The sequence below is a fragment of the Kogia breviceps genome, chromosome 1 (assembly GCF_026419965.1).
Source record: "Kogia breviceps isolate mKogBre1 chromosome 1, mKogBre1 haplotype 1, whole genome shotgun sequence".
NCBI classification, from domain to species: Eukaryota; Metazoa; Chordata; class Mammalia; order Artiodactyla; family Physeteridae; genus Kogia; species Kogia breviceps.
The window spans coordinates 183,177,345-183,194,837 of NC_081310.1; the positions used below are offsets into that span (position 1 = coordinate 183,177,345).

The 17,493-nt window shown below is 41.0% G+C and overlaps 1 protein-coding gene across 1 annotated transcript in view; it reads right to left on the reverse strand.

The window, feature by feature from the left end:
- Nucleotides 1-13,625: 13,625 nt before the first annotated feature.
- Nucleotides 13,626-17,493, reverse strand: part of CLIC4 (chloride intracellular channel 4) — an 80,739-nt gene continuing 76,871 nt past the window's right edge. Inside the window, exons 5-6 of the mRNA XM_059038829.2 lie at nucleotides 15,906-16,087; nucleotides 13,626-15,202 (exon numbers count right to left, since the gene is read on the reverse strand). Of these exons, the coding sequence (XP_058894812.1) occupies nucleotides 15,038-15,202; nucleotides 15,906-16,087 (347 nt within the window). The 3' untranslated portion in view covers nucleotides 13,626-15,037. The remainder of the gene's footprint in view (nucleotides 15,203-15,905; nucleotides 16,088-17,493) is intronic.

The window sequence follows — 17,493 nt, forward strand, 5'->3', positions numbered from 1 at the left end:
TCTAGACACCTATGATCAGGCTCTGGTCCACAAAAAGGGCAGAACCTCCGGAGAGCCTGTACAATGATTTGCAGCCCTGTAAAATGCACACACACGGAAAGCAGGATGGGAAAAAAACCCGAAATGTTTGTGTTGGGAGGCAGGGATTCTGGGTAACTTAAACATCTTTTAAGTATTTCATTTAGGAATGGGTTATACTGTCTTGTTGAAGAGAATGAATAAAGGGCCGAGAGGTATAATACATTTTCACAGGGTGTCTAACCAGAAACTGAAACACGGTCTTCTAAGGCGTAAGCTTTTTATTCACCAAAAATGTGGCCACCCAGAATAACTCCTTCCCAGAAATTTTACAAATTGTTCAAGTGCGGTTTCTCTAGCAGAATCGGGTTATTGAAACTGCCGTTTTCATTAAGCAGAAGAGTGAAGGCCTGCCCTCAAGGTTCGTGGTCCAGCCGGGCTGGGAGGGAAGCCACGCCAAGCAGAGAGGGCATGTCAGCGATGTGGTGGGCAAACAGAGCAGTGAGTATTAACTTTCTGGGAAGTAAGGAAATTTGAGGGCCTGGAGGAGCCCTCTCAATGCTGATAGTAACAGTATCAGAGCAGAAACATTACCCTCAAATCCCCAAACAGCTGCAGATTCAGAAGACAGTGGAGAAAATTCTCAAGTTTCACTGAGCTATAAACTTTGGATTTCCCATAACAGCTTTCCAGAATAGGTTCCACATTGTTCTCGGTAGAAATCACACATTCCAATATTCAATATTCCAATATTCCAATATTCACATGTATTCCAATATTCAGGTAGCATCTTGAAGACACAGACTCTGCTTGGCAAACCACTCCCATATGCCATCTCCCGGCTTAAAAACAGACTGTGGATCCCCCACCTGTAACCCCAAGCCCAGCCTTAAAAGATGTCCCTGATCTAGGCCTCCAGTGACAAAGACGACCCATGCACCCCAGACTGTCACCTCTGGCCACCTGGCCAAGGGCCCACCGTATCCATCACCTGGGAACTCCCTTCACCAACTGATCTTTACATGGGGAAGGGCTTTCTAAGCTTCAAAGCCGTGGAAGAAACCACAAAGGAAATGCTTGACAGTCCCACACTACATTAAAACAAAAAATTCTGGTGTGATTAAAAAATTCAAGCAAAATTAGGGCTTTCCTGGTGGCGCAGTGGTTGAGAATCCGCCTGCCGATGCAGGGGACACGGGTTCGTGCCCCGGTCCGGGAAGATCCCACATGCCGCGGAGCAGCTGGGCCCGTGAGCCATGGCCGCTGAGCCTGCGTGTCCGGAGCCTGTGCTCCGCAACGGGAGAGGCCACAACAGAGAAAGGCCCGCGTACCACACACACAAAAAAAAAATTCAAGCAAAATTAAAAGACAAACAACTGGGAGAAAATGTTTGCAGCAAATACCACAGACAGATGGTGAGAACCCTTACTTTATAAAGAACCAACATAAATCAATTTAAAAAAACCCCACATACAAAGATGCTCACAGATAAAAGGGCAAAGGATGTAACAGAAAGCAAATATAAGTGGCCAATAAACATTTGGGGGGAAAAAAGAATGCTCCATCTCTCTAAAGGTCAAAGAAATGAAAATAGAAATAAGATAGATTAACTTATCAAAGACACTGCTCCCTGCTAGCTGAAGCACAGAGGGATATGGCATTTGTGCACAGGCGCTGGGGGCGTGTGAATTCATGAGATATTTCTGGCAAGCCACCTGGTGATTATAAAAGCCTGGAAAATGTTCCTACTTTTGGTTCACATTTTTTTTTTTACCATTTCTTTAGAAACTTTTCAGCAAATAATTTGGTGATATTTATCAATCTTTTTAAGATGTTTGTACTTTTGACTCACATTTCTGATTATTTTCTCCAAAACCTAAAAGTTGAAATCCGGCCAAAGATGTATGTACGTAAAGAGACGTTTTCTGCAATGTGAACATGTAATGAAAAGCTGGAAAGAACCTAAATGCCCTACAGTCCAGGAGCTGTTGAGTCAATTACCGTGTGTCCATATGACTGAAAGCATTGGGTAAAGAGCCATGTAATATAGTCAAGGGTTCCAGATGATGTGGGGAAATGCTTATGATGTAATAGGTTTGCAATGGGAAGCAAGCTCTAAACTTCCTAAAGAAAATAATTTTAGCCAATAGACTGGAAAACACGCCGCCTCTGGGTGGTGAATTTGGGGGAAATTTGTGTATGTGCTTCTTTACCCTTTTCTGTACTTTCCAAAATTTCTACAATGTGCAGAATTACTTTGATAATCACTTAAGCAGTTAAAAACCTGTAAAAAAGCATTATTCTTGAGACACCCTCGATTTTCCTAGTGAAAAGCAATTGTCCCCTTCTTGAACCGGCACAAGGTAGGCTCAAAAAACATTCGTGAGTGAATGAATGAATAGTGCTTTTAAGTCTCTTGTGAATTGTTTCTCACCTTCTGCTTTTATTGCCTGGTTATTTGTGCTTATGTCTTTCTCCCTTGTGATCCTGGAAGTTCCCAGAAGGCAGAAGTCACGTGTCTCCATTCATTCACATCCAGCCAGTGCCTTGCATCCAGGAGAAACTCAAGTGTTATTTTTTTAATGAATGGAGCATCTCATAAGTTAAGTGTGTTTTAACATGAGATAAAGATTCTGGACTATGTTAAACCCATGTCTTATGAAGTAAGGGAACTCCCTGAAAGCCATGGACAAGGGGATCAAGAAGGGGTTCTAGTGGCAACTCTGCCCCTACCTGGTAGCCATCATGTGTTTATGCCAAATCCGCTGTCTAGTCCTGAGAGCACTGTCCTAGGAGTCCCCATGCTGCAATTAACTACCTGTGGGGTCTTGGGCAAGTCACTCATCCTTAGTTCATTCAGTGATGAACCAAAGGTGCTGCAGTTATTTCTAGCACTGCTGTCACTATGATTTCTAAAAAGCATCTGATAATGAAAGTTGGTTTGGGATAGCAAGGTGAAAGGTATCTTTAGAACATGGCAGAATTCTTCTTAAAAAGAAACCAATAACCCTCTATTGATAATCAAGTCAATAATGTGCACCCATGAGTTGGGCTCCACTTCATTTACATTTTGTCTTTATCTTCGATTTTTAAAATAATTAAATTAGGCAACCTTAAGGTTCTGGTAAGGTCCATGGGATTCCTGGAGCATCTGTAGAGATGAGGAACAATTCCTCTACAGTAAACACAATTTCAGAGAATGAGATCACATCATCGAAGTGCCAGTGGAGGCAGGGAATGGAGAGGGCCCTGGGCTTTTCTTCTTCTGCCCCTTCCTTGGTGGGGAAACCTCCCGTTCATCCACGGCAGGGTGACCTCTGTAAGGGTGACTTTACAGTGACCTCTGCAGACAGCAGGGAGTTGCTGCACGTCTGTCTCTGAGCCAAGGAGGTGGAGAGCCCCTTCTGCTCTCCCTGGCTTCCCAGAGTCCCCCTCTCACCAAGCAGGACCCTCCCTATTACACAGAAATGGAGTGCCGGTCCCTGCACTTGGTACGTTGTATTAGAGCCCTTAGCTCTGTTTGCCTCCTCCCCACTTCCCTGTGCGCTTGGGAGGCTGGAGCTGGGCATGGTGCAGGCTTCCTACTGGAAAAGTCTGCTTGGGGAGCTCCGGGCCGCTTCCACCGCTGGGCCAAGAAACCAGCCTTCCTGAGTCCCCACCTTGAGCCCCTCCCAGCACAGGAGAGGTGACAGCACGGAATCCAGCGCCCTGATGGTTAAGCTCTGGAGCCAGACGGCCTCCATGCATTCCTGGCTGCGTGAGCTTGGGCAAATTACTGAACTTCTGGACCCTTAAAGTTCCTTATCTTTAAAATGGGGGTAATAATCATGACAAGATTAAAAGACTTGAAACAGTTATAAATTTTTAAAACATATTTATACCTATATGTATATAATCTCAGTATGATAACTGGCGCATAGTGTTTAAGGAAGATCATTTATTTTTACTTGATTGAGGAAATCAGAGAACGAGGGAACACTGGAATAAACGGAAGCATATTCATTTCTTATAAGAAATGGGATCAGAAACGAGTCACTGGCTTTCCCTTTTTTGTCCCCCAACGACAGCTCGCCTCCCTTGAGGCCACTCCTCCCTCCAGGGCCGTCTGCAGAGGGGACCCCCCTCCTAGCTGTCACGTTCAGCTCACGGCGCAGGGCCCCTGCGGGAGGGTCTCTTCCGCAGGCGGCAGGGCCCTCGCCGGTGGCGGTCAGTTGGGCGCCGCGCGGGGCGCCTTCGGGAGCTGGGACCCGAGGCCCCGCACCTGGCGCGGTGGCGGCACGCGGCCGGCTGGGGCGCGGACGAGGCGGGGAGGAGCCCCGGGACTAACCACGGCAGCACCTCTTCCCCCCTCGTGCCAACTGCCACCAGACCTGTTAGTTTTGCTTCGGAGGCGCTTTCTCCAGCCGCCTCGCGGGCCGGCGAGAGCCGAGCGCGTGCACAAACGCGAAAGGACTGGGAGAAGCGGGCGCATGCGGCCCCCGCCGGTTGTGGGGGAAGCCAGAGCCCCCGGCGACCTGACCTCAAAGCAGGGTCCCGCCCTCGAAAAGGGTGCGAGGGGGGCCGGCCCGGCCTCCGGCGGGCTGCAGACGCCGGGGTGTAGATTAGCGGGTTCGGGAGGAGCGTCCGTTCGCCACAGGAAGGAGGGAAGAGGCCGGAGGTGCCTTCACAGCGCGGCAGCCCTCACAGATCTGATAAAGAGGAAGGAAGCCCTCGAAGTGGCTGAACCGAGCTGCCGGCTCCCCAAACGGACGAGGTCCTGCAGCTGTCACAGCCCTGCTTGCAGCCGCGGGGCAAAAAGGAGGGGAGCCTGCGCCCCCTGCCGGTCGTTTTAGAACGACCATCTCGGGCAAGGAAAGCCTGCAGGGCTTGGGGACGCGGGCGCGGCCACTGCCTCCTGGGCAGGAGGTGGTAACGCCCTTGGGATGGTAAGTCCCCAGCGGAATGCGGGGCTTTTGTCTGAGCCTGGATCCTCTACCTTCGCAAGAGACCTGCCCCACAGAAGAAACACAAGAATAGGTTTGCTCCAGCTGGGCTCTGCTTGCCTGGCAACCCAAGTCCACCCTAATGAGAAAAGTATAAATAAAAGCACTTCTCAAGATTGCAGAGCACGATCTGCACAGTGCTACATTTCTTGGGCTCTAATTTTGCTGTCACTCACTAGCTGTGTGACCTTAAGTTTCTTAACCTCCCTGTGCCTCAGTTTCCTCATCCATAAAGTGGGAATCATAGTCTAGATCTCACAAGATTGTTAGGAAGACTGAGTTAATATATGTAAAGTGCTTAGAATAGTTCCTGGCTTACCGAACATATGTCTGTTAAATTAAAATGGTTAGGGCTTCCCTGGTGGCGCAGTGGTTGAGAATCCGCCTGCCGATGCAGGGGACATGGGTTCGTGCCCCGGTCTGGGAAGATCCCACATGCCGCGGAGCGGCTGGGCCTGTGAGCCATGGCTGCTGAGCCTGCGCGTCCAGAGCCTGTGCTCCGCAACGGGAGAGGCCACAACAGTGAGGCCCGCATACCACAAAAGAGAGAGGGAAAAAAAAAAAAAAATTAAAATGGTTAAATTTCACTGTAGGGTGTAGGCTTGTTGCACATGCTGTAACTGGTTCCTTATTCTGGGGATTTTCCTGCTGTCTTTCAATCATACTGATTTCTAGTTCAATTCCACTGCAGTCAGAGAACATACTTTGTATGATGTCACTCCTCTGAAATTTGTCGAAGCTTGCTTTATGGGCCAGCGAATGGAATACTTTGCTAAAAGCTCCATGTGCACTTGAAAAGAATGTGCATTCTACAGTTTTTGGATGTAGTGTTGCAATGTCAATTCAGCCAAATTACTTAATTGAGTTATTCCTTACTGTGTGGGGGGTGTGTGGGGGGTGTGGTTTATTTCATGCTCATTCTGTCATTGAGAGAGCTATGTTAAAAATCTCCAGTTATGATGGTCTATTTGTCTTTTCCTCCTTTCAGCATCATTAACTTTTGCTGTATGTATCCAAGGCTGTGTTATCAGATGCATATAAATTTAGGACTGTTGTATCTTCCTAATGAATAAAATTTTCATCATTATAAAAGTACATTATACATGGCTGTATTATAAAATGTCCTTTGTCTCTAGTAATACTTCCTGCCTCAAAGCCTGCATTTTATGATAGTTACATCTTCTCTCTTGTGTTTGCTGTGTCAATGAATTAAATCCTTTAATTTCAACCTTTCTGTGTCCTTATAAAGTTTGTTTCTTGTGAATGTCATATATTGGGCTTCGGGCTTCCCTGGTGGTGCAGTGGTTGAGAATCCGCCTGCCGCTGCAGGGGACACGGGTTCGTGCCCCGGTCCGGGAAGATCCCACATGCCGCAGAGCAGCTGGGCCCGTGAGCCATGGCCGCTGAGCCTGCGCGTCCGGAGCCTGTGCCTCGCAACGGGAGAGGCCACAACAGTGAGAGGCCCGCATATCACGAAAAAAAATTTAAAAAAACATATATTGGGCTTTGATTATTTTAAGTAGTTTCATACTCCTTTTTAACTGGATTGTTTAGCACACTTATACTGAATATAATTAATGGTGTAGGGTTTATAGCTAACCTTTTGCTGTTTTTCCAAGTTGTCCTGTCCTTTGTTCCTTTAGTCCTTTCTTTAGTTTTTTAAAATTTATTTATTTATTTATTTTTGGCTGCATTGGATCTTCGTTGCTGCGTGCGGGCTTTCTCTAGTTGCAGCGAGCAGGGGATACTTTTCGTTTCTGTGCACGGGCTTCTCATTGCGGTAGCTTCTCTTGTTGCAGAGCACGGGCTCTAGGCACGTGGGCTTCAGTAGTTGTGCCTCACAGGCTCTAGAGTGCAGGCTCAGTAGTTGTGGCACACGGGCTTAATTGCTCCGCACAATGTGGGATCTTCCCAGACCAGGGCTCGAACCCGTACCCCCTGCATTGGCAGGTGGATTCTTAACCACTGCGCCACTAGGGAAGTCCCTGTCCTTTCTTCTGGATTCATTGGGTTTTTTTTTTTTAAGTCCATTTTCCCCTTGAATTTTAGATTTTTAAGTTATTCTCATAATTATCTTAATAATACCTGTTTCCCTAGAGATTACAGTATTTATCTACAATTTATTAGTTTTCTTAAATTAGTACTTTTACCACTTGCCAAATAATGAAAGGATCATAAAGTACATACACTTAAACCTTTCTTCCACCCTTCCATGGTGTTATATATGTATAATATATAGCCACTGTTATGTATTCCACATTATATATTTTTAACAGTATTTATCTTCAAGACATTACTGCTGCTTAAGTAGTCAATATTCTTTCATATTTGCCTATATATTTACCCTTTCCATTGCTCTTCATTCTTCCTTCTGGTTCTATACTACCATCTGGGGTCATTTTTCTTTGGGCTGAAGTACTTCCTTAAGTATTTTTGTAGCACAGGTCTGTTGGTGCTTAATTCTTTCAGCTTTTGTCTGTCTGAAAATGCCTTTATTTTGCCTTCCCTTTTGAGAATAAGTTGGCAGATATTTTTCAGTGCTTTAAAGAGTCTGGCTTCCAAAGTTTCTGCTGAAAGGTCAACCATCGCTCCTTCAAAGGTTACATGATATTTCTCTCTGGCCATCTTCAGAATTTTCTGTCTTTGGTTTCCAGCAGTTTGACTATGATATTCTTAGGTGTGTTTTTTGTTTCGTTTTGTTTTGTTATTTTATTCCATAATGAGCCTACTGAGTTTTATGAATCTGTGGGTTGATGTTTGTCAACGGTTTTGGAAAATTCTCAGCCATTATTTCATCAAATATTGCTTCTGCCCCATTCCCTTTTATGTCTGGGACCTCAATTACATGTTCCTTATGCTCTTTTGTTTGTTTTGTTTGTGCATTCTTTTCTCTCTGCCTGGATTTTTTCTATTGGCCTATCTTCAAGCACTAATCCTGTCTTCTGCTGTGTGTGCTCTGCTGTTAAACCCACACGATGAATTCTTAATTTCAGATTTGAGCTTTTATTTCTTTTTTTTCCAAACAGCTTTACTGAGGTATAATTTACAAACTGTAGAATTCACCCATTTTAGATGAACAAAATTAAATGATTTTTAGTAAATTTATAAAGTTGAGCAGCCATAAGCACATTTTTTTTCTCTTTCCTCTTTAAGAATATATTTTGGATAACATTTACATTGAACTTTAATTCAAATACAAGGGAAATCGACATCACTAAGTTTGCCAATCAACCTGTGTATACACTGATTATCCAAAAGTTTTAAGCAGGCAGAATTGCCACCGTTGTAATTTTTTTTAATTGAGATATAATTTATATATCATAAAGTTTACAATTCAGTGGGTTTTAGTATATTCACAAAGTTGTACAATCATCACTATTGGCTAATTCCAGACCATTTTCATCACTCCAAAAAGAAACCTGTACTCACTAGCAGTCACTCCCCATTCTCTCCTCCTCCAGCTCTTGGCAACCACTAATCTACTGTCTGTCGCTATAGATTTGTCTATGCTGGCCATTTCATATAAGTGGAACCATAAAATATGTAGCCTTTTGTGTCTGGCCTCACCGAGCATAACGTTTTCAAGGTTCATGTTGTAGCTTGTATCAGTACTTTTTTAATGGCCATGATATAGGTATGTTTATCCAGTCACTGGTTGATGGACATTTAGGTTGTTTCCATTTTTGGCTACTATGAAGAATGATGCCATGAATATCTATGTACAATGATGTAGTTTTCAACTCTCCTGGTTATAAACCTAGGAGTGGAATTGCTGGATCATATGGTAGCTCTATGCTTAACTTTTTGAGGAACTGCCGAACTGTTTTCCAAAGTGGCTGCACAATTTTACATTCCCGCTAGCAATGTTTGAGAGTTCTAATTTCTCCACATCACTGCACTTACGTCTGTCTTCTTAATTATAGCCATCTTAGAGGGTGTTTTTTTGTGGTTTTTGATTTACACTTCCCTAATAACTAATAATGTTAAGCTTCTATGTATTTATTGGTCACCTGTACATCTTATTTGGAGACATGTATATTTAAATCCTTGCTCATTTTTTAATTGGGTTTTCTTTTTATTATTGAGTTGTAAGAATTCTTTATATGTTCTGGATACTAGACCCTTATCTAAAATCCATATTTAAAACAGACAGGGCTTCTCTGGTGGCGCAGTGGTTGAGAGTCCGCCTGCCGATGCAGGGGACAAGGGTTCATGCCCCGGTCCGGGAAGATCCCACATGCCGCGGAGCAGCTAGGCCCGTGAGCCACGGCCACTGAGCCTGTGCGTCCGGAGCCTGTGCTCCGCAACGGGAGAGGCCCCAACAGTGAGAGGCCCACGTACTGAAAAAAAAAAAAAAAAAAAAAAAAAACCCAGACCACTCACGTCCATTTGTGGTCAATTCCCTCTCCCACCCCTAGTGACTGGCAACCACTAAGCTGCAGCTGTTTTCTGTGTGTTTCAGGTAAGCCCTCCCTCTAATGAAATTTTGTCTCCTAAGTATTGTGTCATCGTGGGAGATTTCACTCTGCCTCTTGGAGGCCCTGGCTTAGCTTCTAGCACGGCATGGAGCTCTGGAATTCAGCAAATGTCCTGTGCGAAAACCAGTCACAAATTTAAGATGTCTCCGGTTTCCAGTATGCCCTATCACCAAGAGCCTTATGATTTTCTTTTACCCAGGAAAGCCCTCTCCATGGGCCAAACCCAATCCTCACTTCCAGGCCCAGGATCAGGAAATGCCCCCAAAGGAAAAAATGGCCAGACCATCAGTTCACCTCAGAAAGGCTTTCTCCTCTGAAATCCAATTCATTTAGTCCTTATTGCTTCCACAGTTTTCTGATGTTTAAAAATAGTACTGGGGGGCTTCCCTGGTGGTGCAGTGGTTGAGAATCCGCCTGCCGATGCAGGGGACACGGGTTCGTGCCCCGGTCCGGGAAGATCCCACACGCTGTGGAGCGGCTGGGCCCATGAACCATGGCCACTGAGCCTGTGCGTCCAGAGCCTGTGCTCCGCAATGGGAGAGGCCACAACAGTGAGAGGCCCGCGTACCACAAAAAAAATAAAATAAAATAGTATTTTGGTGTTTTAAACCAGTTTTTTCTGGTAGTTGCAGCAGGAGTGTTGTGTTTGTGTGACTTACTATATCCTACCCAGCAGTTACTATAAGCTTTTAAGACTTCATATCTTGTCAGGCAAGTTTCCTTTCTTTCCCTCCCCCCTCCAGATATATGTTGGCTATTTGGGGGCCACACTTCTTCCATATGAATGTTTTAAATCCATTTATCTGTGTTCCCAAAAAATTCTCTTGGGATTTTGTTGGGAAAATATATTGCATTTATAAATTACTTAAGACAGAATTGAAATTCTTATACTTCTACATTCTCCATCCATGAACATGGTATACCTATCCATTGAGCAGGTTTCTATTAGGTCCTTTGATAATATTTTGTACTTTTCTCCATAAAGGAATTGCACATTCTTTATTAGATTTGATCCTAAATATCTTAGAGATTATCTTTTAAAACACTTCTAATTTTTTAGAATAGGTAATATATTTATGGTACAAATTTCTAAAAGCTCAAAAAAGTATACAGTGACAACTTCCCATCCATTTTTCTCAGTCACCCAGTTTTCTTCCAGAAGAAACCAACGTTACTAGTTTATTTTTAATGTAGCTAATATTAGTAGCTAGAAATTATATTGATTTTTGTTCCTCAATCTTGTATCTAGTAAGCATCTGAATTTTATTTATTTATTTTTTGGCTGCACTGGGTCTTCATTGCTGCGTACGGGCTTTCTCTAGTTGCGGCAAGCAAGGGCTACTCTTCGTTGTGGTGCGCAGGCTTCTCATTGCAGTGGCTTCTCGTTGCAGAGCACGGGCTCTAGGCACACGGGCTTCAGTAGTTGCAGCACACAGGCCCTAGAGCACATGAGCTTCAGTAGTTGTGGCACACGGGCTCAGTAGTTGTGGCTCATGGGCTCTAGAGCACAGGCTCAGTAGTCATGGTGCACAGGCTTAGCTGCTCTGCAGCATGTGGGATCTTCCCGGATCAGGGATCAAACTCATGTCCCCTGCATTGCCAGGCAGATTATTAACCACTATGCCACTAGGGAAGCCCCTGAATTTTATTATTTCTAACTGTAGGTTATTTTTAATTTCTTTTTTATATATGCATTATCTGCAAAGAAGTCATTTGGTCTATTCTTTTGCATTCCTTATTCTTTTTACTGATATTAGTGCATTGGTGTAGGATGCCTCTAATAAAGCAGCTATGGAAAATAGCTGAATAATAGCTGTGATAGAAGGCAATCCTGTTTTATTTCTGACTTTAATGAGAGGGCTTCTGTTTCATATTTATATATGAAATTTGCTGGCTTCTGTTTCATATTTATATATGAAATTTGCTGTAGGTTCTTGGCAGATGTCTTTATTGGGTTAAAAAAAGCTAATTTCTGGTCCTATTTCACTAAGAATGGGTAGCATGAAAGTTTTTATAAATTATTTTATGCACCTATTGAGATGATCATATGGTTTTTCTCCTTTAATCTACTAAATGTGCTGAATCACCACTCATGAAAAGAAGTAGTCTCAAATAAAACACTTTTACCCCAAATTGTTATTTATTTTCATGAGGGGGTAAAAAATAACTTTTATGATAGTGAAAATATACTTTATTTTTTAATACAATAGCTGCCAGCAATATACTGGTTCCAGAGAGAGAAAAGAAAATACAAGCATTCTATAATAAGCTTTCTTTTTCCTTTTCAACTAATTTAAAGAAAATACTCCAATTCCGTTCAACATTATGATTTGGGGGAGTTGAAATTTTTTTCCATGATAAAAATATAATTTTGACAGCCCCAGCCTTAGTAATTTGTAAAGGATGGAATAAAAAAGACCATATAGTATAACAATAATGAATGCTTCCCTCTCTTTGAATCAAATACTGATTATAACCAGTGTAAGAAATTGGTTAATCAATAAATTTGATGAAATGTGTATCAAAATGTTCATGAAAAAATACATTTCTATTTCTTCTCATTTTTACCATGTAGATATTTTCTAAATGGATATTTTAAATGCACAGAAATAAAAGCTATCTACATGCAACTCTGGAGAGATTCAAAACAACAGAAGTAAATATGCCTAAATTCTAAAGTCAATCAACTGAGTGTAAGAATAAATGTCAGAAACCTCTTCATTGTATACAGATTGCTCAAGGGTTTAAAGATAGTTGTATTAAAAAATAATAATAATAAAGGTAGTTGTATAAACCAAAGTTACCAAGAAATAAAATCTTACATGAATTTTATCACTAACGTCAACAATCCTAGTAAAAGAAAATAACAGAACTGTATAGAAAATCTGCATCTACTTTTTTTTTAAATGGAAGTTACATCAACTGAAATAGTAGACAGCTTTTCCAAATGCTGAACACAAACATTTCTCAGAATCCCTTGGAAATTAGTAAGATCTTCCATTCAGACTCTAATCTCCTTGTTTAAATGGAACAAAGGGGGTTTAAATGAAGGGGAAAATGATTCAGTCGTTGTAGAAATAATAACAGATGATTTCTACTGTGTCAACCCATATACTACACGAACTGCCATGAAAACTTTCATGTCCCAAATCTCCCAAGACATGAAGCTATGATCTTTCCACAAATGTAAGATGGGGTAAAAAGCATATTATATTCTAGGATCATCTTTCTTACTAGTTTTTGTCCATTTGCCAATCTCAACCTCATCTAACTTCCCTGATAAAGTAATAAGATCTGTCTTTCAACAGAAAAATAATTCTGCCTTCATCCAAATTATAATAGATAGACCTTGCCTTCCTTGGACATCCAGAGAGACAGCCAAGTACAGTCATGGTATAAATTTTTAAAAAGGAGAAGAAGAAGAAGGGAATAAATATCCAAAGTGGAACACACTTCACAACTGAGTTTCAGAATATGTTTTTTCATCCGTTTTGAGGACTGTAGCTCCTTCCTCATTAGCCTTCTATTCTGTACCACTTAGTCCACTGTTCACTTGAAATAGACACTCCCACTTCTCTTGAATCTTTTCCATGCTTTAAGCTATGAGGCAAGATTCAATATCACCTGATGTCAAGTTACCACTATTGTAAAAGTAAGTGAAAAGTGAAGATGGCTGTCTGTGTATTGGTGCAGAGGCGACATATTCACCCACGGAAGCTACTGCTATAGAATTTCTCAATATATAACCTGATAATGCTTCTTCCTGGATCAAGATAAATCATCATCCACCATTTTATTACAAAAAGGTGGGTACCCAAACTTTCGATCAGCAGTAAGGAGTTCTAATAAGAAAGGTAAAGCAAAGAAATCTCCCTGAGCCAAATGGATACAATATGGAGTTTTTCTTATCTTTCTATACCAAGCTAATCACTGACAGGTTTAAAAAATGCAAAATGCTTATTTAAAAAATCAAGCTGCTTCCATAAAGCCAGTGCTTACTAAATGTCAGCATATCATAGGGAAGAAAACACTGCCATTTTAAAGCAATATTCTTAAAATTTCCAAACGCAGCCTATGAGAAATAGCATTTCTTAAACAAGTTAGGTATAAAAATTACCAAAACATTATTATAGTCACAATCACAGTCTTTGGAGTAGTACAAAAAAAGTCTTTTTTTTTTAATGAATAAATACATAGCAAACTTTTGTTTTATTTTCACCAAGTTCATCCTCCCTTGTTACAACACAAATAATTCCTGGTTTAGGACTTCAATTTAAGAAACAAACAAACATGAAGACTGCTATTCCTCAATGTGGCTGTAGGAAAATTTAATTGAAGGAAGTGCAATGATTGAGATTAGGCAAAACTGCAGTCAATATGTAGTCACCATCACAACTATAATTTAGTCTAAAAGAAGTGAACCATCCTCTACCCAAAGTCTAACAGTAAACGGGGGTGGAGTGGTAATCTATGTGTTTTATCTTGTTTTTAATATAGGATGGATAATGCATTCTTTAGATTATCCAGATTAAATGTGCTTTAGAAACAAAATTCTACTTGATATTTTGACAAACCCACACTACATTCCTTAGGTTAATTTTTACATTACTAATCATTGTACTGCTATAGCTAAATCAACTAAATATCAGTTTACGTAGTGTTACTCAAACGATCTACAAACAGCAAGGCCGATGCTTACTTAAAAAAGGAGCATTTTTAAGATAAAGGAAGAAAGTAATAATGTTCCAAATGAATGGCACTGGGCAAAATACATATAGCCAGTAACATATTTAGACAGAGAGTATCAGGTGCCCATTGGTTTCTCATATGCATAAAAGGCTTGAAGAAGATCTTGCAAATATTGTTCCTCCCTCTAGACTTTTAGCTTCTACATAGTGTCAGATATTATAATTGATATAAAGGATAAATGCGTTTAGGCAAAAGTAAAAATCCACATACAAAGTAAAATAGCAAAATCTGTAGTGACTTTCTGTAGAAGGCTCTCTTCTCTGGTGGTAACATCCTTTAGTACATATCCAGGATAGACTAAATTGAAACAGAATATTTTGATACAGTAGCAATCCTTTCATATACTCTTACTAAATATTATAAAATTCCAAAAATACATAAATATTCCTTGTACCGTGCATTCTGCACCAGTTTGGGCCTGATGAGGTTGTGATTACTATTTTAACAGTTGAACAGTGCACCTCAAAAGTTCTGCCATCTGTACACAGTGAATGGAGACAGTGGTGAGGGCTCTAGAGAGATGGCAAAGTGCCTTTAAAGTGAAAAGTTTTTATGGAGTGTCTCCAAATTAGAGAGGAGGATATGGGGTAGGGGGGGTAGGCAGGGTACAAGAATTTTAAAATAATACTGCTTAGGAGTATATATTTAAAGATAGCTACTATACCTTGTCTATCCTTTATCCTAATCTGGAATAACTGCATGTTTGTGCAAAATAAAGTTTCGACTTTATAGGAAGAGGAGCAGTCTGTTAGGAAAAGCATGTTCTTAGTCAGGGGAAGACGTGAAGACATCTCTCTCGTAAGTGTTATTTTATTTGGTAAGTCTTTTGGCTACATCACTATACGCTATTTCAACCTCCTTATCACTGGGGCAGGTATTGGTGAACTCATCCCTACTATATGCGTTAGTTAAGTATCTCCAGATGCCGGTCATTCCTTTTGGAATATCAAAGTTGCGATATTTTTTGGCCACCACCTGAAATACAAAGAGATCAAAAGTTAACATTTATATGCCATGTCTTATAAACCAGACATATATCTGATTTCAGGGCAAATTAATTCTGTGAATCTCTGAAATCTGCTTCTACCTAAAGTCTGTCACCTTCATTCTAACTAGACTTTTAAATAAGGACTGCACGCTACACCAGAGATTCAGAAGTGTGATGGTCATTGCAAATGCCTGCCTTGGCCATCCAGAGAAACAGCCAAGTATAATCACTGGATAAATACTTTAAACACACACACACTAGTTTAGATCCCTGTTTTTCTTGATCTTGATCTTTACTGCACAACCATCCTATATAGCATAGTGTTTCACACAATAAATGCTCAACAAATATCTTCTGCCTTGAAAAGAAAAAGCCAGGTGATCAGAGAACAAAGTTTGATGCTATAAGTCAGTGTAGCCACCGCTTCAAAGTTACCTGTTACATCTTTGAATTTTTATGCAGTCACAGAAAAAAAATATCCTATTTCTCATATACCTTGATTTTAAGACATAATTTTCCATTTAATCAACCCTAGGGTGTCTCAACTACTGCCTGAACAACATTAAGTTACACTATGTGGAGGGTGCTAAATAGTGCGTGTCAGAAGATCAGCCAAGTTTTACACAGAGGAAGTGCTGCCTTAGTAAACAAATCCTAGGTGTAAGAGTGCCCCACATCCTGCAGGCCTACCTTGACAATGTGCAGTTTGGGCAGCAGGTTGCAATCAGCTAGTGTCATTTCATTGCCATCCAGAAATTTACGTGTGGAAAACTTAATGTCCTCCATACTATTCTCATCAATTTCATCAGGGAGGGGAGAATTCAGATATTCATCCAGTTTCTGCAGTGTTTTCAAGAGACCCCTCTCCAATGCTGAAAGAAAAATGAAAATACTCTAAGAAGAAAAATCACCCAAGCCCCAAGTAGAAGCATTACTTCTTCAGTGAATAACTATTTGTCAAATGTTTCTCTGACAATGGAGAACAAAAGAGACATGGTTCCTGCTCTCATGGAGCTTATTTACTTGGGGAAGAGAGATAAGACAAACAAATTTATACATAAAATTATAGATAAATATAAAAACAAGCATGATAATTTCAGATAGTGGTATCTATAAAAATGTGTTAATAACTAAATGCCCCATATACAAACACATCATGGCCCAACACAGTTGATATTTAAACTGGGGGAAAAAATGGGTGAGAAAAGGAAAACCTATTATTTCAAATCTAGGAAAGAAAATCTTGCCGAGACAGATTCTTGCCCTCAATTTTAAGTCCTGCTCCCGTAAAAAATATTTGGATTTATATCCATGAACTGTGTTAAGAAACTCCAATCCAAGCACTCCAAGCAGAGAAGCCTGAAGTTTTTGCACTGCCTTCATAAACATAAGAAGCCAAAAATAGCACTATCTTATAATAACATGAAAAACAGAGGTCAGATTAGAAAGTTCAATTTACAATCTGTATTGGAGGCCTCGTTAGCAAAATAGATCAAGATACTATATGTTATAATTCAGAGAGAAGCAGGATGCAGCCACCCTGTATATCTAGAAAGTCAAGGTTAGTGACCCTTAGCAAAGAGGGGATGGGAACATCAACAGAAAGGAATATGAAATAACAAAAGACAGAGCCTCCCTTATCCCATTTTGTCTTTTATCCTCTCAACCCACCTTCACCTCCCACTCCCAGAACAGATGAGTTCACACTGATGAGTAAAGTACTTGGCCATAAAAGAAAATTAAAATCATGAGGTGACACTCCATATTAGTTATAAGTTTGAATAAAGTTGGATCCATCACAGAAAAAGGCAAAGTTTTACATGCTGTATATTAGATATTTCACCAGCAACATAAATAAATGTCCTAACCCTATCCCTCTTCTTCCAAACTGCTCCCACTGACTCATCCCTTGATCCCTTCAAAGTAGTCCAGACAATAGATGGCAGTCTTAGCTAGGTAGGGGCTGTAGGCATTACAAGGATTTTAGAAGTACTTAGGAGATAAAAACGTACCGAGCTGGGAAACCAAACTGAATATGGAAAAAGGAGGATAGAAGTATTCAACAAAATACAAATGGAGGTCCTACTACATGCCAAGTTTTGTACCAAGCATCGTTAAATTCACTACTGAATCAAACATAAAAGGTTCCTACTCTCAGTTTACATTTTGGGGAATGAAAGTAGTATAGAGAAGCTGATCAACAAAAGATTCCCAGGGTGAACGCTGGTACCACTGCTGAGACATGTACCTTCCTAGAGGAGAAGCAGATTCTGGAAAT